Here is a 22,352-nt window from a genome sequence, read left to right as displayed (position 1 = left end):
AAAAAAAAAGTGCAAACTAACCATCCCCTGGAAATAATAAACCTCTCAGCAAACTTTGTATGTGGTTCCTGAACACACAGACTTGCACTCATCTGCCTGTCCATCTTGAAACTGGAACCATCTGACCTTGTAGTGACTGGTGTGTTTGTCATTACGATAAACATGCTGCTTTTGGACCCAACTTCATTACAATCAAATGCATTTCCCTAATTCTTGATTGGAATCTGTATGGCATATTGAAATGCTCTGATGCAAAATGTGCTATGCTTTTATTAAATGAAAAACAAAAACCCCCAGCAAAAACGCTTCTTTTTGTTAGAGAGGCATACTGAAGAGATCACATCATTAATAGGTTCTGAAAAGTTTTAAGTAGGAAACTGCTGCGTTAGTTCAAAAGTTCTCATTTCCACTAATCATAAATTGACTTAATTTTTTACAGAATTTGACAAATGAACAGTTAAATCTGGAGAGGAGTCAGTCAGTCCAAAGGACTCAGAGTAACTATGTTCCCAATAGGCTTGTTTACATCCAAGTTAAAGTTACTTTTTGCAGCCAAAGTGGTTCTACAAAGCATTTTGGCCTCAGTGAGCTGTACTTCCCGCAATGTACACTTAGGCCGAAGTTTTCCAACATATGTTCATGTTGGTACCGCTGCATAAGCGCACATTGCACCAAGTCTTAGCTTCCACTTTCCACAAACATCAGTTCCCACAAACACAGTACTTTGCAGACTAGCTGTGCAGAGTTTTCAAGTGGCCTGTTTTTTGATACTAACTGGTACATATGAAACGCTTCTGGGAGGTTATTTTCTCTTGTCAGGGTCATTGTGACTTCTCCCTCTTTTTTTTTTTTTTTTTCAAATACCATCCCCGTGGTAACAGGTTTTTCCCTTTGCTTTCACAATATGTTGGCAAATTAAAACTCTGGAGACCTTTTGCTGAATTATGCAAGCGTATAACTTTGTTGTTTTAATCTTTATCAACTGATACCAAGTCAGCACACATGGAGCAAGAAGATCAACAGAGGAAAGTACTTACATTTTTAAGAATGCAAAAGGAACACGGAGAAAACTGAAGACAACTCAGAGCAGATGCTGCAAAAATTATCTTTTTAATCAGTTAAATGTTGTAAATTGTCACAGAAGATTTAATAAATGTTCATAGCTGATATTCTAAGTGTTTTTTCTCGTATCAAAGAGGCTAGGTTTTTCAAAAGTAAGCAAAATGAAGGTTTAATCTTAGAAAACTGCGCACTGTTACAGTCCCCTGTACAGATAGAACACATAAAACCGGCCAATGGTCAGTTACGTCCTCCCTGATGTTAGAACTGCATGACATGAAAGGACGAGCAGTATTACGTGAATCTCCCAAAATACTGCTTCACGAGACAATGCTTTTAAAATGCTTCGGGAAAACAGTCAGAAGGGTTTTGAGGGTTACTATTATTTAAAAAAAAAATCTTTTTTCACTCTTTTTTTCTCAGACCAACCTGCAGTGAAAGGGAGGCAGGAACCCCTCCCTGCAGGCTCGCGCTCCCTGCGTGGCAGCTGCAGCACAAGGAAACCCAGACAGGCACGGTGCATCCCAGCCCCTCGCCACAGCACTTCACACAGGGAGTTTTCTGCCACCTGACGAACTCCACACAGTCAGAACACACTAACATTAGTGATCATATCGGGATAATATTGCCAATAACAACCTTCGGTCAACACTTGGCACTGTGTGCCATTAGAATTAGTGTTACTGCAGCATCAGTACATTGCTCGCTACTTTCAGGGAACAGTAATGCAAAACATTATTATACTAGCTGCATTTACTGAAAGAGGAAACAGGACTTCACTATCTGCTTATAATCCATATCTGTATGCTGAAAAAAATATTCAAAAATCACACTGACAATTTAACACTCTGCACCTGCACTGATAACATTTAGAAGGCACGTAAGAACACAGATTCGGTTAAGAAAACAATGTTTATATTCTTATACTGCAAGGCAGCCCATGGTCAGACTGACACAGCAACTTTTTGTAAGGGCAGCAGGCCTTTATATGGGTGTGAAGTTAATGGAAACGTTGAAATTTCTTTATCAGATTAATTTGTAAGTCAGCGTTTTCAGTCAAATGGCTTGAATCAGGCTGTGTACCCAGGAAGGTTAAGACGACAAGAGAGCACTGCCACGAAGGATCAGTGTACTCCTCAGCTGCTGCCTGAGACCTCCAGACTCCACTTCTCTCATTATGCTTGCTTACCTTTTACTCTATACCAGTACCTTTTAAAGACTGTTACAAATGTCTATGCCATCCCAGTCAAACTCAGCAGTTTTGACGCTTTCTCAGTGTTGGATGTTTTGCATCAAGAGACACACAAACCTTTGCTTAGGTAGACATGTTCTGACGCAGTCTAATGCCTTTCGGTACTCACGGAATTGTTACGGATGCTGCCACAGACTGTGAAGCTCAACATAATGTCTCACGCAACCTTAGCTGAGGTATTCCTTCTCTGGAGACACTCAACGCCCACCTGGACACACTCCTGTGTGATCTGCTCTGGTGAACCTGCTTTAGCTGGTGGATTGGACTGGATGACCTCCAGAGGTCCCTTCCAACCCCAACCATTCTGTGATACCTTAGAGCTGCCTCTTTCTCGCTGCTGACCAGCCTCGTATTTCCACTGCACTGTGTATATTAAGTCTGGGGAGTGTTTTTTGGAATCATTCACTACTGAGGTACTGTAAGATCAAGAAGGATTTTCTCTCAATAATTTAATACATATTTGTACTCAATAAGACTCCATGGATTTAAAATGCCTGCCCTTACACCAAAGTATAGAAAGCCTGATTTATTGTGCCATGACAGTTTTTTCATACACTTCAAATTTGTACTGGATGCCATTCTCTTCTTGGATACCAGCAGGGACACCTGGGTACCTGCAGAGAGGGAAGAAGAAAAAGGAAAAGCCAACAAGTACATTAAAATATCATTATGGGTGACTTGCAATTGATCTAACCAATTAGAGACGATGAAAAGAGATGTTTGACAAAGGAGATGAAAACACCATCCTCTCAACAGGTATACCAAGTATACACTATTTCTAGGAATCACGTTAACTACTATCAACAACTTGCATGCACATATTTTTAAATCAAATAGTATACTCTGATGTAGAAAAAACCCTCCACCTTTTTGGCTCAGTAAAAAAACGCCAACATTTTTATAAAAGCCTCCAACACATTATTTAAAATTATTGCAAAGGCAGAAGACACACAGAACCCTTCTGGGTTTCTCTGCTTTGCTTTTCCTCAGACAGTTCAAAGGAAATGCTAAGGTAAAGGAGTCTTACAAGTCTACAACAGCTTCTTAAAGCAGCTGACTGCCACCGTGCAAAGTGTTCCTCTATATTCCAGATTTACTAAAACAGTTTTTATTAACAGACACTTCCAAAAACCTCTTCAGCTCCCTGTGATAGATAAGGATTTTGTATGAGTAATGTTCACTTTGAGGGAGAAAGAAATTTTAAATTTGATTTGCTAGGTTTGACTCTATCAGGTCTCCACTTTAGCAAAGGAATTATCTACTATTTTGGAAATTCATGCTTTAAGGCCAAATTCTGATTTCAGTAGAGTGGCCAAAACCAATGTAAACCCAAGAAATGACCAAGAGGGAGAGAGCGCAGCTTTGGGTCAGGCATAAGGATACTGATGTGGGCTCACGATATGGCACAGGACAGTTCACAACACGTTTAGGGTTGATGAAGGTGACTTTACCCTCCCCACTCACGTTGTTTGTCTCTCCTGCCCCTTCCTGCTCTCCCTCACTTCAGTGCTAACCCGTTCCCATTCCCTGTGACTTCCCACACTTTTTATTTCTTCCACTGCTGCTCTCTAACCAGCTGGGAACCAAAATGGGAACAGCAAGAAGATGAGAAAAGTCCTGTCCTTGCTGGTTCTTGAGACAGACGTTTTAATATTTGCCACCTCTCTACTGCCTGTTGAATGTAATCTCATCAGAGAAGACATACAAGTATGACTGGAGCATGACAAGGATAACACAGGAGAAATTGCAGTGAATGGCAGAAACTTACAGTTCAATACTTGTTCCTACTAAGTTTGTTAAGAAGAAATAATTTTCTCAAGACAAAGGAACAACCTTAGAAATCTGTAAGGGCTCAACCCACCCTGCTCAAATCCATTTAATTTGACATTAAACTGACAAATGCAATTCTTTACTGTAAATATTATGGGAAGGTTGAAGAACACAGCAAGTTCCAACAACCTCTCTGTGCTGAGTGTGGTGCAATTCCAGGTTCTAAGTAAAACATGACTCTGTTAATAGTACCCTTACACATTCAAAGTATTCCATCTGAACACAAGACTAGTATGCATCTTGATACTTACTCTGTAAGAAGTTTGTAGTCTCTGTAGTTGATTTCTGGAAAAAATGTGTCACTTTCAAATTCCTTCAAAATTCTTGTCACAAATAATCGATGATTAATTGGCTTATCCATCGCTGCCTTTAAAAACAATAGAAATTATTAAAATTGAGTTGTTCCCTGTAAAACAGCTCAACCATGAATGAAGTAGTGTTCTTTACGCAATTTTTTAATATTCTTGTTTTATAACACTCTGGGAAGCCTGTAAGATAACATCAAATACAAGTTCTTATCTTGAACACAAGCTTTCTTTACCAACTCTCCAAATACTTGTTTTGACTGCACCAGCCATCACTATGGCAGCATTTGAAAAGAAGCAAGAGATAAGTATTTTCTACCTGGAGACTGCATACCAAATGTTATCTAAAACTTAAACTCAGTTATTATTTTATATATTACAGGATTTAAAGAAAGCAGTGAAAATTGAACTCGAAACCTCCTCATAAGTTCATCTTGTGCCAGTTCCACCTGTAAATGGCAGCAACACCTGTTCTCAGAGCTTGGGGCATCTGACAGAAATGAAGAAACAATTACAAGTAGTCCCGTGAGAAGAAAGAAGCATCACAGCCTAGTTCCAACAAGCAATTTCTGAATCCTACCTCTGTGAAAGACACGAAGCTTTAAGTGGTGAAAGAGGCCCACACCTCAAGGTAATTGGTTCCGATATGTTCAATTAATATCACTGCTAAGGATTTATAATGTATTTTTACTCTGCATTAGTTTTCAGCTCCGGTGATCAAATTATCTATCAGTTTAACTTTGAAGTTTGGTATCTGGATTATGGCAAAGTGATAACGTGCATTGAAAATTATATAAAAAACAAGAAAGAAACTTTCCAAGCTCCTTGGTTGCAGAGAAGTTATGAAGACACCTGTTAGGTGAGTTCCTCACTAAAAAAATTCGCACAAACTTAGGAGTTCAAAAAAGACATTTTGTCTCCAGATCAGACTGAAAAGTCACCTTTTCCAGACTTTCTCTGCATTAAAATAGCCCATTAAATGCTATACTGGTGCCCGGTTATAATATATTTCTGCAAAGCTTACAGCTGTTTCTCCCCTTCCCTTAAATTTGCAATGAGCAATGCTCTTTGTTGAAGGTGATTCACCATGCAGCATGCTATGAGGTACTACTTTGACAAGTATAGGAGCCAAGTAATAGCAGATTTCATCCCATAAAATTAATTGGTATTACTCTCGAGAAGTTTCTAGAAAAGCTGCTCTATTGCTACAGAACGTCTTAAAATGGAAGTGGTAAGTCAAAGCACACCAGTATCCACCAGCATTGAACTGGTGTTCATCTAGTTTACATATAAATATCACACTTTTTATTTCTTTAAATAAAGGTATGAGGTAAGAGGAGAAACATACACCTGTAGAACGACAGAGGAAGAACAGAATCTGCTTCACAAATAAAAACATTCTGTAAACAGAGATACTTCTGTCTGGTAGTTAGGGAATAAATCAACTTCCTATCCAGTTCTATGGGAATTCAACTTCAGCAAGAGCTCTGTACCACCAAGACAGGTCAAGGAAAAATGTGTGGAGTGGCTGACCACAGATATTGCAAATAAAGTTGTACTTGGCACGAAAGTGACCGGAATATGACCTCCATTCTAGAAAAATTGTTGCATTTGTTGAGTAAATCAACCATCTGTGTAACTGTCCCCAAGTTAATAAAAAAAGTGCAAATGCTTCCTGAGTTAGCCAGACCAGCTCTGGGGATCTGCGTGTGTAAGTGGCCCTTGAAAACTGAACAGCAAAAAGAACTTGGAGAAAGGCAACAGGCTTGAGCTGGTTTCAATCCACATCTTCCTTCTCAGCAGCTGGGAATGCCCACTGTCCTGACAGCGAGCATATTACAGCAATGGGCAAGGAGAAACACGTTTGTAAAGTGATTCAACTTGACATTTCAGTTGCTCTACTCTGCTACTTTCACTTGTACTGGGCTTTAAGTACACAGTTCAACCAGGTCATGCGCTGGCATCTGGGCCCGGCCTTGGCTTGTCCACATTGCACCATCTAGTCATCCCGGGGTTATGTCTGACCACGTCCTTAAGAACCTCGTCTACATGTCTTTTAAACCCCTGCAGGGATGGTGACTCCACCACTGCCCTGGGCAGCCTGTTCCTATGCCTGACAACCCTTTCCAGGAAGAATTTTTTCCTAATATCCAACCTAAACCTTCCCTGGCACAACTTGAGGCCATTTCCTCTTAACCTATCACTTGCTACTTGGGAGACCAACACCGTCCATGCTACAGCCTCCTTTCAGGTAGTTGTAGAGAGTGAGAAGGTCTCCCCTCAGCCTGACTCTGAAACCACACCTGCAAACTACTGCTATGGACCTGGCAGGACAAGGAAGGAGCTTTGTCACAACTCTGGCATTTTCATGAGGATTAAGGTAGTTTCTCATTGACATTCAATTCACTCTTGCCTCATCCAGCCCACTCTATCTGTTTCACCACCTTTTTTTGTAAGTCAGAAGATGCATAGTACTGATTTGATAGAATGTTGACATACCTACTCTGAATTTAATCAACAAAATATACATTATGCATATTTACTCTAATGAACAGAATAGGGTAAATATGACTTTGTTTAAATGCCACATACACATAACATGAAGGTATAGAAGTAAATTATCTCAAATATTTAAACAGCACATGCAGTAACCAAATATCTTTCTAGTGATCAGGCAACACTGTGGGAAGTTAGCACAATATTCAGCAGACAAACCACTTCCAATAAGCTGATCAGTACTGCCTTTTTTTTCTGCATATTTTGTAAATGTGAAGATAATACATGTGATACAAAAGATACACAGTAAGAGAGAACTTGTTGGAAATAACTGAACCAGGACAAGAAGAGATTTTTCCAATAAAATTATGTCTGTGAGCTCATGCTTCTGTAAATTTGAAAAATCTACATCATTACTCTATGGTCATTATGTTACCCTCACTCCATCACCACAGTGAGTCTCAAAGTGATTACTGGTACAGTTTTAATTTACTGTGTTTTCCCCTCATAATTCATTCCGTTATCCTTGGACTGTATCTGTACCTGCCCTGGTTTCCCTTGGGAGTTGTGTATGTGTTTGCTGTCCAGATAGGCTCACGTCCTTGTGTAGCAGTTACTGAACCTTTTAAGATATTACAGCAACAGGGAAAAGCAATGCTGATTTTCAGTTCACATGAAAGCACTGCCTATTAAAGTTGTGGCTGTCAATCTGTCAGAAACACCAGAATCACTCCTCAAGCAGAGATGACTTTCCACAACAGAGGGAGGACAAGAGAACTGAGGTGTCAGAAACCCTCCTGTTGTCCCAAGTATGTCAACCCTATATGTGAACTGGAGTCCTTTATTACTCACATCTATCTTCATAATCCTGTGAAGAGATTTTAGCATACCCATGTCTTTTTGCTTACTTCCAAGAAATCTTCGGCAGGCCTGCCTCTGAAGCATAAAGCAAAAAGGAGATCACAGAATCATAGAATGGCTTGGGTTGGAAGGGACCTTCAAAGGTCACCTAGTCCAACCCCTGCCATGAGCAGGGACATCTTCATGACCTAAGGATCATCTTCCCCGTGATTTCCAGCTGCACCGCACTGAGAGCCATAGAAGATTAAATTACGTCTGCATGTGCAGGACCATTGCCTTAAATTAATTTCTCTTTGTAGAACACAGGTTAAAACAGACCTGAAGTTCTGCAGTGAAAAACAGCTGTGCATTACAAGTAGCTTCAGATGTATTATATGGAAAATTAGTCTTCTGTAGATCTAATAACCAAAACACTGTAAACTAGTGGGCATAGCAACCAACTGCTGTAGAAATGACCAATTACTTCTAGTCATTTAAGGATTCACAGGTTTTAGAAGGACACACACACACTGCTCCTGCCTTCTCATCTAGTACCGATTACACAAAATAACAGCCAAAGTAGCTACATGAGGTACTTATTTTTCAAGAGTCTTTCTACTGCTAGACAACATTGCCAATCCAAATAAAATATGAGAACATTGTAAAAGAGAAAATTGCAAAACATACAGTTTGATTATTGCATTCTGTTTTTCAACTCTTAACATATTTTGGGTCATATGGGCAAGCTGCATTTGGAAGCCACAAGAGTATTAAAATATGTATTTTACGCGTTAAAAAAATCTCACAGCTGAAGAGCTTAAAAAGTTCTAGATCTCACCTAGGTAAAACGACTTGCCTAAGATGAACTCTGGCTATTAGGAGAGTTGCAGGGATAACCAGGACAACCATCACCTTCAAAAATCCTTCCTTCCCATGCTACTAGTGCTCAGCTTACTGAGGCTGGGAACCGCCCTTCCTTCCCAAGCCCTTAAGGCTAAGCCTGGTGAGAGAGGAGATGCTGTGGTAGCTCCCACCAGCCATTCCCTGTCAGGGACAAAAGAAAGCACAACAAAAATCTTTATGACCGTTACCAAAACCCCTGACCATCTTGGCCTTGCAGAAACAGATACACTTTAGTCACTAGGCTTTTCTGTGTGTTAGTCTTAAATGAGAGTCTTTTAAATCTTTTCCTCTATGATCTCTGCAAGCAGCTTTGAAAAAGAACTTAAAAAGCTTAAAAACCTTTCATAGCTGCATGATTTGTGCCTGCAACTGACTCCTATATTAACCTTTTTTAGTCATTATTTTTTCCCAGAGGAATGTCAAATCAATATGGTTGTTCACAAGCACAGGCACACAAAAAGCTTTTTCAGGAGTAATAGCAATATTACACTTTTCTTTACATGTTAACAATCCTGTCGATTTTATTTTGAAGATGGTACTGGGAAGGCTGGATATGTCCCTCTCAAGCCTGTGAAAGTATGAAGATACTAATTTTTTTTTTTTTTTAAATTATTAGTAAATCCACTAGTCCATTGCTAATAACGTAGTTTTTTCTTCTGATTTTATTTATCAAAGAGCAAGAAGTATTGGCCAGCAAAGGTATGACTACAATATCACAGATATATTTTTACGAAACATAAATCTCTGTAAGAGGACAGTGTTGTCAGCTGTAATGTGGTGACCCTGCCACTGTTATATAAGACATATTAGGGAATTGCACTTCAAGTGCTCAAACCCTTTCTCAAAAAACAACCAGAAGGTCATAGGAATACAGGAAAATTGTCTTCTCATTCCTGCCTTTTAGTTCAGACAACTACGCAAAGCTACACAACTACGCATGGGAAAATTCTCCATACGAATGAGTTCACTCTAAACCAGAACTAGCAGCGAAGCCAATGCAGTACCCAGCTTTTTGCACGGGTTGCTCCCAGAGCAGAATGATGTCTCAGGCCTGCAGCATGACGTCCCCCATGTCACCAATGCATCGTGGCTCAGAGGAACCTGCTCTTTGCAGCACATTCTTTGGGAACTCTGTTACACACGTTCGTCTCCATGCCAACAGGCATGCAGCTAAAATCCACTCTGCCTTATGTGCAGGGAATGTAGAGAAATTACTATTTTATAGTTTACAGGAAATTCAGACATACTAAAATGTAAACTTTAAAATGTATATTAATATATTAGTATTAGCTAGTAAAGTTTTGGCAGGCTTGAAAAAAATAATGCTAAAACTAGTGACTCTAATTGTTAATGGTTTTCCCTTTTAAAGCAGTGACCCCTGTGGTACAGCAAAGGTTTGAAGCTTAGTAAATGTGGCATTCACAACCCACTCAGGGCATTCAGAACCCACTGAAGCTTATATGCTTAGTCGAGAAACTCTATTTAAGAGGGTAATTAATCATCTGCAAAAGACTTGCTGCACTAATGCTGCATTAATAGTAGCTTCATAATTCAATAATTTTGCAGAATTAAAATGGGTAGATTACCAAACACAATATGTCAAATACTGATACGTAGGAAGACACCTGAGCATGAATAGTAGATAAAATTTTCCTTGGAGATTACTGGAAATTTAATTTCCCAGCTCAAGCCTCTTTGTTGAAGAATTTCCCCAAATGTCATTTATCACCAGCATCTATTCTGTTATGGCCAACCTAGATATTAACTAACCAGTAAAACCAACAAAACTTCTTAAGAAAGAACTTTTTGTTCTGTTATTAAATTACAAGTTTGTTCTCCAGATTTAATACACAAACACAAATCTGTACTTCAGCAATGTGACCTTGAGTCTCATTGTTTGCTTCTGTGGCACTGAGAAAGCAACAAGCTGAGTAGGAACACATAAATCTGAAGAGACTATTTTAAATGTTCAAGATGCTGAATGGAAAACTGTTTTATCAAGGTGAAAACCTGTTTGACATATAGCCTGTTTTGGTGTTACTAAACAGGCCTTGGTTATGAGGACCTGAGTCATAAATTCTTCAATTCTTTTCTTTTTCCTCCCAATTTTTTTTTTAAGTTTTCTTGCTAGTGTTTTGTGTGTTTCCAGCCTCCCCACCCCCTTAAGTTCTCTTTAGGGATTTGTGCTTGGTTATTTTTACAAAGCAGGATTTATATTAAACATCCTACAAACAACACAGCACAAGACCATACCATCCAGATAAGTGAAGCTAGAGCTGGTTTTGTTTTTTAAACTCCCTGTTTAATTATTGGGGATGTGCTGGACTTACAGTTCCTATTCCTAGTAAAATCTGAATGTTGTTTTTAAGAGTGCATCTACATTTGTGTCTTAACCATAGAAACGTGGTTTTGAAATTAATATTCCAATTCTCCCCACTCACCATGCTTTAGTTGTACTGGGGAGCAATTGTGGTGAGCATGAATTACATTTCTTGGGAATGAAACCCTGCCAATCTGTTCCAGGAACACGTCTGATAAGCTCCAACAGCTAAGAGGGACTCAAGCACACAACAAGCACCCATGAGCCAGCAGATGACTCTCAAATCAAGTGCTCACGCAAAATCATGGAGAGCCTCTGCTGACGCAGAACGGCTTTGTAACTGCTGTGACCTACTGGCCACTGCTGGGCTGCTACACTCCTCCTTCCTCATCCGTATAATCAATAGCAACACCAACTCCTGGAACTCAGGGGATCCAGAACAGCCCAGAAGATCCAGTATGGCACCACAATGAAATTCAAACAAGTGAAACTTGCAAACCTCTGCTGTGAGAAATCCCGAAGCTTACCTGAAGGCAAGAGTACTATTTTGTGGGTGTATCAGGAGACGATAAACCTGATGAGGTAGTCAGTGTCAAGGCACACTTGGGAAAATGAAGGCTGTGTGAGGTTTTTGAACCCCCGTTAGACTGTGGGAGTTGTTTTCAATCTTTTCTGCTCTCATTTCCTAATACTAATACCCTACACAGCTCTCCCTGTCCCCACCAAAATGCTTGATATGTCTAGCTGCTCTGCCTTTGCCTGCTACAGAGGTCAAGGCCCAGAAGAGACAGTTTCCCAGAGTATGCTGCTGAACACAGTATGAGTGTAACCTACATGAGGACTTGGATGGCCACCCTGTTCAGAGCTCACCTTTCTCTGTTCTTCACAGGACTTGAGGCAGCTTATGTCAATACTGTGTCCTCGAGGACCTATGGGCAGTGGGCAAGATGGCTGTAAGCAGCAGATAGCTGTACTGTGTCCTTATAAATGTTCAGGGACTGTCAGAGTTGCTCCTCTCCCGCTGCAGTCCTACGAGAAGAGGTTGCAGATAGCAGTAGTCCCTTGCCTCCATGCCATCTGCTGCCGAGGGCAGCATCCTCCCCCAAAATGCCACCCTGGAGCACACGCTCCAGCACCTTCACTTGCCTCAGTTCTTAGAGGCTGGGCAAGGCACAGGAGCCATCTGTACTGGAGACCGAGAGACAGACTGGACACCTGTGTCCCACAGAGAGCCCTTCTGCACCCAGGCAGCTGGGTAGATGCTCCACCTCGGCACAATTCTCTGGATAAGCCAGGCTTGTGTTTCAGGTGTGGTATCTGGACATGGCAGCATGAGGCACAGAGAGGATGCAGTCAGGAAAGACATGGACCTGCTGGAGAGAGGCCAGAGGAGGCCACCAAGATGATCAGAGGGATGGAACAGCTCTGCTGTGAGGACAGGCTGAGAGAGTTGGGGTTGTTCAGCCGGGAGATGAGGAGGCTCCAGGGAGACCTTACTGCAGCCTTTCAGTATTTAAAAGAGGCCTGTAAGAAAGATAGGGACAGATGCTTTAGCAGACCTTGTTAGAGCAGGACAAGAGGTGACGGTTTTAAACTACAAGAGGGGAGATTCAGGCTGGACATGAGGAAGAAATTTTTGACATTAAGGGTGATATGACCCGGGCCCAGGTTGGGCAGAGACATGGTGGATGCCCCATCCCTGCAGACATCCCAGGACAGGCTGGACGGGGCTCTGAGCAACCTGAGCTGGTGAAGATGTCCCTGCTCATGGCAGGGGTGTCACTGGATGAGCTTTGAAGGTCCCTTCCAACCCAAATTATTCTACAATTCTCTTTTGGATAAGGCAGGCATTCAAACATCTTGAGTGACTCTGTGCAGAAAGAAGGTGCCAGCACCTCTTTTCAATCTGATGTCCTTTGGAAACATCTTGAAACATGTGTGAATTTGCCCCAGTTCATGGGCTACCCTTGGTAACCCTTCTGGATTGCCACCCTGAGTCCGGAATCGAGGTGAGTTGTGGTGCTGCCCACAGCACCCACGAAGGGTATGGAAAAGCAAAGAGAGCAAAGGCCTGGAAGATCATGCAAATGTTCCCCCCTCATACCATCTACAGAAATACCGTTTGGTGGATGGTTTCAGGGAGCTCAGTGACAACAACCCTAATCATGGTAGATCTCCCTATCCCAAACTGATTAACTGATCAGAAGTTGCTAAGGTTAGGAGCTGTGTTAAAAGGCTCCACAGGACAATAAACCATTCTCTTGAATAATGATATGGAGTCTGGAATTGTTGCCTGGCAAGGACAATGCTGCTGTAGTAGCTCTTGACAGATGGCCTCAGCTGTACATCCCCACCTTCAATACATTCTGCATCTACTTCTTATTCTCCAAGATCCCTTTACCAACGTGATGCCACCAACCTGAGCTCAACCCCTTTGCCAAGGGCCATAGATCAACCAAGCCAAAGCAGCTACACTGAAGACTCCAAGGATGCTACTATCCCACATCTTCCTACTCATCCTTCAAGACATCCACAACAACCCATGACATGCTGTCAAAGCAGCCCACCTGAAACAAGTGCAACAGGTGCATGCATGCGTGAACTTGCTGCTCCCTTTTGTAGTGATCCTAACCAAAAGATCACTGTACATTAGGGAGTTAGTGATGCACAGAACAATTAACCTGAAAAGGCCCAGACCTGTACTGTGCTGCATGTATTTCTTGACCACAGGATAAGCCCAGCCAGAACGCTGTAACAGAGGAGTCTGTAGGCAGCTCTCACTTGGCACCGACACCTACACCACCTCTGTGTCCTTGCCTTTATCTAAAAGAGCGGCAAGAAGTTCTCATGTCAACATCCTTTAAGTTTGCCAGCAGAAATGATGAATAGACTTGTTTTCTTGTAAGGAAGTCCTATAACAGCTTGAATGACCAGCATGGGGTAGCCCTTCCTACAGACAGGATCTGTGCAGCACGCTGCATGTTGCTTGCAGGCTCCTTCAGTGCCACACAACTTGGAGTTCCCAACATCTACAGGGATGTAAGAGAACTTATACTATTCTGTCCTTCTTCAGACTCTTAGCTCTATTTAGCAGTGTTTTAAATGACACTTTACAGAGTTGGGATGCAATTCTCACTGGGATCATAACAGCCTAGTTTCTTGTGGTGTAAAACAGCTCCCTACTGCACAGTTGTGTGGCTACGCAGAGATGTAGAAGTGGATATACTCAGCGGGCATGGTAGTGCTACTTGTAAATTACGAGGAGGAGCCAGGGACAAGACCAGAAACGGAAAAGGGTTGATGGTGGCTGGGACCTTTATCTGCAGGAGGCAGATGAAAAGTGCGGTGCTTTCCAGAGTGGCCTGTTCTCCTTGTCAAGGTTTGTCCTCATAAAGCTTTATCTGGTCTGAAAGACCTGATGTTTGCGTTAAACTCCTCCATGTGCTAAAAGTATAAATGCCATGTCCTCAGCACCGCTTGTTTCAAACTGCTTCTGTTGCACTTACTTGCTGAAGCAATTACATTCCCTCCATCGCAGGCTTGTATTAGTAAATATAGTCAGTTCTAAAGCCTTAAGCCGTACAAGTAGTAAGATCCAAATAATGCTTTAAAAGCAAATACCTGCAATTACTGAGCAAAATGATTCATTTGAATTACCAACTGCTCTTTTACTTCCCACACATTTCTACATGGTATAATGTCAATATTCCTGTAATCCTTTGTGAATCTTTAATACAGGCACTAAAAATATTACCTGCAGTTTTGGCAGAGCTGTATGTTTTCCATCAAAGTCTTCTAATTAAGATCACAAAGCTAGTTTGAATGCATGAATCTATATAAAACTGTCAGATTTCTCCCTAATGAATTACAAATTCCTTTTAAACATCCCACGTAGATATTTGAAAGAGGCAAAACAGTTGAAGTTTTAAGTCATATTCCCATATTCCCTTGTGCTGACCAGCACAAGTAATATATTGCAAAAGTACTCTCAATCAAAACTGCCTATTTATAATCTAAGCATTGGCAAGTAATAGTCTAAAAAGTGGCATTGATTTCTACAAAATAATCAGCCAGGCACTGGAAAATAGTTAAATTAGAAGTCTCCAACAGAGGTGCCCCTGGAAGAACAGGCAAAAATCTTTGCAGCACTAGATGAGCACACAAGTCATTGCACAGAAGGGGCAATGCTGCTGCTCACATTGTGCATCCTGCAGCATCCCAGGCAGAAGCCCAATCCAGTCTCTTGCTCATGTTGGGTAGTTATGCCCAATCTGAAGAGAATCTTTCTCCAGAAATAAACTTCCTACTTACTGCCTGGAAGCAGGTATTTCAATGGCTGAGAGTGAAGGGCAGGTTACTTCTACATGTTAATACTTGATCATAGACTGAATGAGTTGGGACATCAAATATATGGTGGACTTCACCACATGCAAGACTGATTATAAATTTTAAAAAATATAGAGGAACAACAGCGCTTTACAGGCTATTTGCATATGCATCTTATTTTTCTTACAATCTTTGCAGTATCTAACTGCTTTGCCTTTTTTTACTGTAGAAGATACATTCCCTAAGACACAAAGAAGAGGTTAATGAAAGGCACAAACTACAAATGCAAGAAATATCAGAACATTTATTTTCCCACCCAGCATACAAAGCACTCTATCAGCTCTAATTTGCTACCAGCAGCATGATGCCACTGTCATCACACACCTGAAGTACAAGTGCCAAACAAGAAGTGGAGTACGCTTCCCAGCATAATTCTTATGACCTAAAGGACAGCAGAACTATTTTTCCTTTACTATATTAAAAAAGGGGATTTGCTTTACAATTCTTGATTTTTTTTAATCAGAAGAATGCTTATTGTTGTCTTTATTCCATATTTTTCTGACTGATATGAAAGAAACCAGGGTTGACGGCAATAATCTTTTGTGTGGTACTGTTTGATGAGAAATACAAATTATATAAGAACTTAACAAGTCAAAATCAATTGAGAGTTAAAGGGCAGAACCCTGACTGTGTAGGGGCTGAAAGGATGACTCTAGGGATGTGGGTGGAGGCATGGAGATTTGACTAAACTTTACATGGATAAAGAGAAGATGAGAAGAAAGATTTGGGGGAAGGGAGAAAGATGGCTGAGGAAACACCGAGCAACAAGATGGGTTTTATTTCAGACCCTCACTTTGCGCAGCTAATATCTCAGTTAAGGACAGGCAGACTATTGCATTTGTGGGAAAGCAAGGTGATTATAAAAGGCTTTGTGCAAAGCCAGTCCTCAGAAAAAAGTGGCACATGCTGCCTTTTTGGCACATGAATGGACACCTGAATACTGAGACGTTCTAGACATGAAGAGAAACCTGTGGAGTGGGAAAAGCAGTGATGCCTGGTTGCTGGTTGGGAAAACAGAGTCAGTTCTATGTTTTGTTGCATGATTATCTCCTCTTATTGCTGATACCATCACCTGGCAGCTCTCTCTAAATCCTCTCTTCTTACCTGTATAATATGTCATACTCTGGCTAAAAATTTGGATCACTTCTCCTTGTTTCCCCACATCCTCTGCAGAGCCAGTCTACTACCTCAGTAAAATAAATGTAACAAGATGGGTCTTCATTTATAAACCTAACAATTTAGATAGTTAAGAAAAGCTTGCAAAAGTGCAATAACTGTATGATACTGGGCCTTTAGCAAGAGCAACATTTGGTTTCTTGTGAATTGAAATTTTACTCTCCAAGACTTGTTCTGTTGGAATCACTGGAGTTTGCTGGGTCACATGAAGGAAATTATCTTCCTAAAGCTGCAGAAAATGAGTAATTTAGGAGTACTCTAACTGTACCTTGTAAACTGAAGAGCCTCCGATGATCCAAACCATGTCTACTTTACTCTGTAACTCTGGCGAATCCAAAAGAGTTAAAGCATCATCCAGACTTTTGGAAAGATAATGTGCTCCTTCTGGAGCTTCCCTAGGAAAAGCCAAGATTTATTAGTAAATAATTAAAGGACCATTCATCATGATAATCAATACAATTGAGATATGCGTTCTGTTGAATTCACAAATGACTAAATGCTTCACAATAGTGGTGAGTGCCACAAGGATGGAGCCAGGCTCTTCTTGGTGGCAAACAATGATAGGACAAGTGGTAATGGGATCAAGCTGGAACACAAAAGGTTCCACTTAATTTTGAGGAAAAATTTCTTCTCAGTAAGGATGACAGAACACTGGAACAGGCTGCCCAGGGGGGGGTTGTGGAGTCTCCTTCTCTGGAGACATTCAAAACCCACCTGGACATGTTCCTGTGTGACCTCACCTGGGCGTTCCTGCTCCAGCAGGGGGATTGGACTAGATGATCTTTTGAGGTCCCTTCCAATCCCAAACATACTGTGATACTGTGATAGTTAATTATTTTGAAATGCGTATTATCATTAAACTATGCTAGAATTCTCATCTGACTGCAGGATTGCCTAATAAATCACAGTTTAATCATAACTGTGACTTAAGAGGCATTATAAATTACAGATCTGAAATTTTATATCATGTTTTAAAAAAGGTGTAACTGAGAAATTTTGATACCTCTAAAATGAAATACAGATTTCTAAACCATTAGTATTTCATTAAATAAAACTAGCCAAAAAGCCCTTATCCCCCACCCTCTCTCCCCCCCATATTCAGTCCCAAACTCACCAACATTCTCCAAATAAATAAACCACTATACGTGGATATTTTTGTTTAAGACTTTTTGGATGACTGTGGGTGATGCATTCAAAAAGAGAGCTCTGAAAAAGGACAGTTCTTTTCCTTAAATGCTCATTAAAATAAACTTCAAAAAGGAAAGTAAGACCCATCAACCTAACCAGGAACTAGAGAAATACAGTTTAATACATGAGTCAGAAAGACTACTGACAATCATTAGTTTGCATGCAGAGCTAGGGCTAGTATTTATTATGTAATGACAATTATCTGGTGAATTAACTAAAAAAAAAAAAAGAAATTAAAATAACAATTAAAAAACTGAAGAAATGATATCACTCAGAACCTCATATCCAGATATCCACAATGTTACATTTAGAATTGCTTTAAGATGTATTGCTACACATATGCTTAGGTGCAGACTTGTTATTTATTTTACAGGCCTATTATCCATCAAACATACCTGAGGTCTCTGCTGAGCACTATATTAATTCTGTCTTTTAAAGGACGATGCTTCTCAGGAATGGAGAACCAGGTTTTTCTACCCATTACCACTGCATTCTGTTTACCTGAATAAAAGAGAAAACACTTATTTAAAAGGTATTTTTGCTCTGTCCCAAATTTGTTTTAGTTGTTTCATGGCACTGCTGGACTTTCCCTCCCTCCCCCTTGAAAACCACATTTCAGCACTTAACGAAAGCACAAGCTTAGGCCTCATTTCTCTAATTGGTCACATGCACAGAAGAACAGGTTTGTGGCCTCCAAGTATTGGCAGGCAGTTGACAGCAAAGTAGTCTCATGCACACCTATAAATTTATAATTGAAAGAAAATCAAAAAAGGCATGTCATTGCCCATTACATGCATTACACAGACACTGGCTCTGCTATAGTTTTGAGGCCAAATCAATCTTTGTGTGAGACCAACTAACATCGTCAAAGAGTTCTCTTAGTGTGAAAAAACATCATCGTTCTCTTTATAAATCCGAGCAGTATACAGTAATTGACTTTATGTTTGCATGTTCCACCATTCAAGTTATAAAATCAGCAATAATTCCCAGCTTTGAGTGTTATTTAAGAAAAAAAAAAAAAAAAAGAAGCCATATAAAGGACAATTTTTAGGAGAACTAGCCAAATGAAATCCAAAGCAGAACTGCAACAGGTGTTCAATCACATTCTAGAATTCACCTATAATTTCTGACCAAACCCAAACATTCATAACATGATTCTCTCTTATATGTATCCTGCTAAGAGGGTTTCTCTTTTGCTGCATCAAAAGGAGCATGGGCAGCAGGTGGAGAGAGGCGAGTTGCTCCTCTGGTCTGAGACCCCACCTGGAGGCCTGTGTCCAGCTCTGGTTCCTCAGCACAGGACACACATGGACCTGTTGGAGAGGGGCCAGAGGAGCCACAGAAATGATCAGAGGCTGAAACAGCCCTGCTGGGGGAACAGGCTGAGAGAGTTGGGGTGTTCAGCCTGGAGAAGGCTCCAGGGAGACTTTATTGTGGCATTCCCGTACTTTAAAGGGGCTAATAAGAAAGATGGGGACAGACTTTTTAGCAGGACCTGTACTGACGGGACATTTAGTGATGGTTTTAAACTAAAGGAGGGAATATTCAAGCTGGACATAAGGAAGACATTTTTGACACTGAGAGTGGTGAGAGCCTAGCCCAGGTTGGCCAGAGAGGTGGTGGATGAACCATCCCTGGAGACATCCCAGGCCAGGCTGGACGGGGCTCTGCGCAACCTGAGCTGGTGAAGATGTCCCTGCTCATGGCAGGGGTGGCACTGGATGAGCTTTGAAGGTCCCTTCCAACCCAAATTATTCTGTGATTCTACGATTATGAGGAAGTGGAGATCCCAGGGAAATAAGCAAAGAGGTTGAGACTCATAAAAAGGTAACAGAAGTTCTTAACAGCACTACACAGCAGGAGAGATTTTAGAGAAAACAGTATTTTTTCATAGCTATCCTCCCTGCTTCTTGGTCTGAGAGGCTGGATCTACTAGATCACACCACAGAACCAATACTCCAGTTGTTTATTAGCAACGTCTGAAGACTCTTCTGCAGATAAGTTCAATGAGCAAGTTTCTTAGATGTACTGCAGTGTCAATTTAGATGTGTTAGCACAGACCACTGACAGCACTGCTGAAGGATGTAAGTATTTTCTTACTCAAGATTCACACTGGTATGCCTACAGGGTCACAACAAAAATGTGTCTAGACCAATAGCTAAATTACAGCAGTGGCAAGTGCAGACATGCAAGCAGATTAAAAGCAAGATCAGTGATCTTCACTTACAAAAATTAGTGACTCTGACTTTTTTGAGCCAATGGTGATGTCGCTGCTGTGAAGATTTGTGGCAGCAAAATGCATTAAGAGGTCTGGTTACAAAGCAACTTGGCTGCCAAGCATCATAGCTTATTAAACGATTTGCAGGCAGGATGGAGCAAAGCTTTTCTTTTAAATTATACTTAAAACATCTTTTTGTGATTACAGATTATTTGTGCTTGGTAAGATCCAAATCGCAGACATATAAAAAGACTTACATTGTGTTACATCTTTTTTGTACATAAGGTTGCAATGGACTGAATTGGGTCTTCAAAACGTAAGTAAAATCCTTCACTTAAGACTGCTGCAAAATGAGTTTAAACATTCCTTCTGGAATATGGAACAGACCTTCAAACCAGAATATGAAATAGGTCACTCAGTCAAAACACGGGCACGTGTTAGGCTGCCTAGAAGTCTTAGCAAACAAGTGAGTTTTGCTAGACACAAGTTTTAACAGGACCATGAAAAAAAAAAGAACCACAGCAAAGAGTGACCACATTGGGAAAGCAGCAGAAACGTGTGGACAAACCTGCTGTCTCTCATGGTTCTTATTCCACCAGGCACAGTGAGCCGTTTCCATGGCTCAGAGAGGTCCTGTTCTCTCCCAACACCTCCTGCCTGATCCCACCTCACACCTCGTACTGACAGTCCCCACAGACACCCAGTAGACTTGACTACCGGGTCACAGAAGGAAATGTCAAACCAGCACTAAAGCCAGTGTGAAAGAGGAATGGGGGCAATGCGGCAAGACCTGTCTCTTCTGGCAGTGTTAAGTACCCAGTCAGAACAAATTAGCTGTTTTAACCTTTTGTATTCCTATCTTTGTTTGTTTCTGCTGCCCTTCACATTTTTTTTCAGCCCACAATAACTGCTTTTGTCTCACCAAATCAACAGAGTCTATAAAATTCCTTTGTGCAAAGGTCTTGCTGGGCCTGAACATTATTGCTGTGTATTACCAGCACAGTTGCATGTTACTGTGTACAGATATATTGCACATGGCTGCAGAATTGCTGCTGCGTGTTGTCAGTATGGTTATGGTTTTCTGGCACATTGGGATGGCTCAGCACTCAGAGAACCAAGCAAAATTACTGTCACAAGGGTCAGAGGGGTGGAACAAATGGCCAAGACTGAGCCAGAGCAAACAACTTAGATAAGCTAATGCAGCCTGGAAAAAAAAAAAAAACAACAAACCTTTGCTAATTCATTGCGATACAAAACTCTTTCAATTTTTCATTTGTTCAGGGGTGGAGTTGTAGGTACAGACAGGTAAGCGAAGTTTTCTAATCTGTTGGGGAAACAGGACTTTGAAATTATTTTTTCAGAAATCATGTTCAGCCCAGAAACACCTGATTCACCTCTAGCTTCTCTATCTGAAATAATCTGCAGATGTTATTTACAAGGAGGTAAAATACTTGTGAGGCTTGGGACGGTTTGCAGAAGCAGGACTTTTAAGTCAGGCGAGAATACAATCACCACTCTTTCCATGACCGATAGTGCATGAACTAATTTTAATAAGCACCGGCACCTCAGCCAGGAGTACGGTACCTTCCACGTGGGTCGTGCTCGTCATTCTCTGGAAGTACTTGTACTCGTTCCTGGCAAAACAAAACAACATGCAAAGCATTACAACGTGGTTCAGGAAAAAAGTTACGTTTCTCTAATCGGGAAAAAAAAAACCATGAGGCAAATGCCGCCGCGGCTCGGGGAGGTGAGGCTGGACAGGGCCCGGCCCGGTGCCATGACTGAAGGGAGAACTTTGGCCCCGGGTGTCTGCCCGCAGCAGAGATTACCCGCGGCCGAGAGGCTGTTGACACGCCTCCCCGAGCCCTGGAGCACCGCGGGGCCTGGCAGCCACTGCCCGGCACGGCCGCGGGGCCCGGCAGCCATTTCCCCGCCACGGCCCCCTCCAGCCGCCACGGCGGCCACTTTCCCGCCCCGCTGATCATCGCCCTCCCCGACTACAACTCCCAGCACGCAACGCGCGGGCCCGCACAGCCCGCCGGCGGGCAGCGCGCCGCGCTGCATGCTGGGAGTTGCAGTCCGCCCGCGCGCCCAGCGCCCCAGCGGGAAGGAGCCCGGCAGAGCCGCGGTACCTCAGCGGCGGCCAGGGCAGGGTGCCGTCCTTCCCGATGCCCATATTCTGGCACACGGCCACGATGGAGTTCAGCAAGCGCACCATGATGCCGACCGCCGCAACCAGACTTCGGACAGAGCGAGGTCGCAGCAGCGGGGCGGGACGCCGCTGGCGGCAGGGCCAGCCCAGTGGCGGAGCGCTGAGGTGGGAGCTTGGGCGGAGCGCAACGCACCCGCGGGCCGCTCCGCTCCCTTCTCCTCCCTCGC

At 41.9% G+C, this 22,352-nt stretch overlaps 1 protein-coding gene across 2 annotated transcripts; it reads right to left on the bottom strand.

Annotated features, from left to right (window-relative positions):
- Window positions 1-1,091: 1,091 nt before the first annotated feature.
- On the bottom strand, window positions 1,092-22,327 carry DHFR (dihydrofolate reductase). Of its 2 annotated transcripts, none has more exons than XM_082075508.1 (6): window positions 22,106-22,327; window positions 21,558-21,607; window positions 18,151-18,256; window positions 16,836-16,962; window positions 4,393-4,508; window positions 1,092-2,925 (listed from the first exon to the last, which is right to left on the bottom strand). In XM_082075508.1, exons 1-6 carry the CDS (start codon window positions 22,189-22,191, stop codon window positions 2,838-2,840), a joined length of 573 nt encoding a protein of 190 aa, XP_081931634.1. In that variant the 5' UTR covers window positions 22,192-22,327; the 3' UTR covers window positions 1,092-2,837. The 2 variants fall into 2 exon arrangements, with proteins under 2 accessions (XP_081931634.1, XP_081931635.1); XM_082075509.1 differs by lacking the exon at window positions 22,106-22,327 and adding an exon at window positions 21,803-21,949.
- Window positions 22,328-22,352: the final 25 nt, after the last annotated feature.

The sequence above is a fragment of the Streptopelia decaocto genome (assembly GCF_964273445.1).
Source record: "Streptopelia decaocto genome assembly, chromosome: Z".
In the NCBI taxonomy this organism is placed as follows: Eukaryota; Metazoa; Chordata; class Aves; order Columbiformes; family Columbidae; genus Streptopelia; species Streptopelia decaocto.
Note: the sequence above shows the minus strand (reverse complement) of the source record. Positions and strands in the feature narration are given on the sequence as shown.

Bases quoted from the DNA above. Each gene is read 5' to 3' on its own strand.
- DHFR (XM_082075508.1), bottom strand. From the start codon at position 22,191: ATGGTGCGCTTGCTGAACTCCATCGTGGCCGTGTGCCAGAATATGGGC. The intron at 21,608-22,105 runs GTACCGCGGCTC...TTGTTTTGCCAG, and splicing joins CTGCCCTGGCCGCCGCTGAG to GAACGAGTACAAGTACTTCC. The intron at 2,926-4,392 runs GTAAGTATCAAG...CCCTCTCTGCAG, and splicing joins GACTACAAACTTCTTACAGA to GTACCCAGGTGTCCCTGCTG.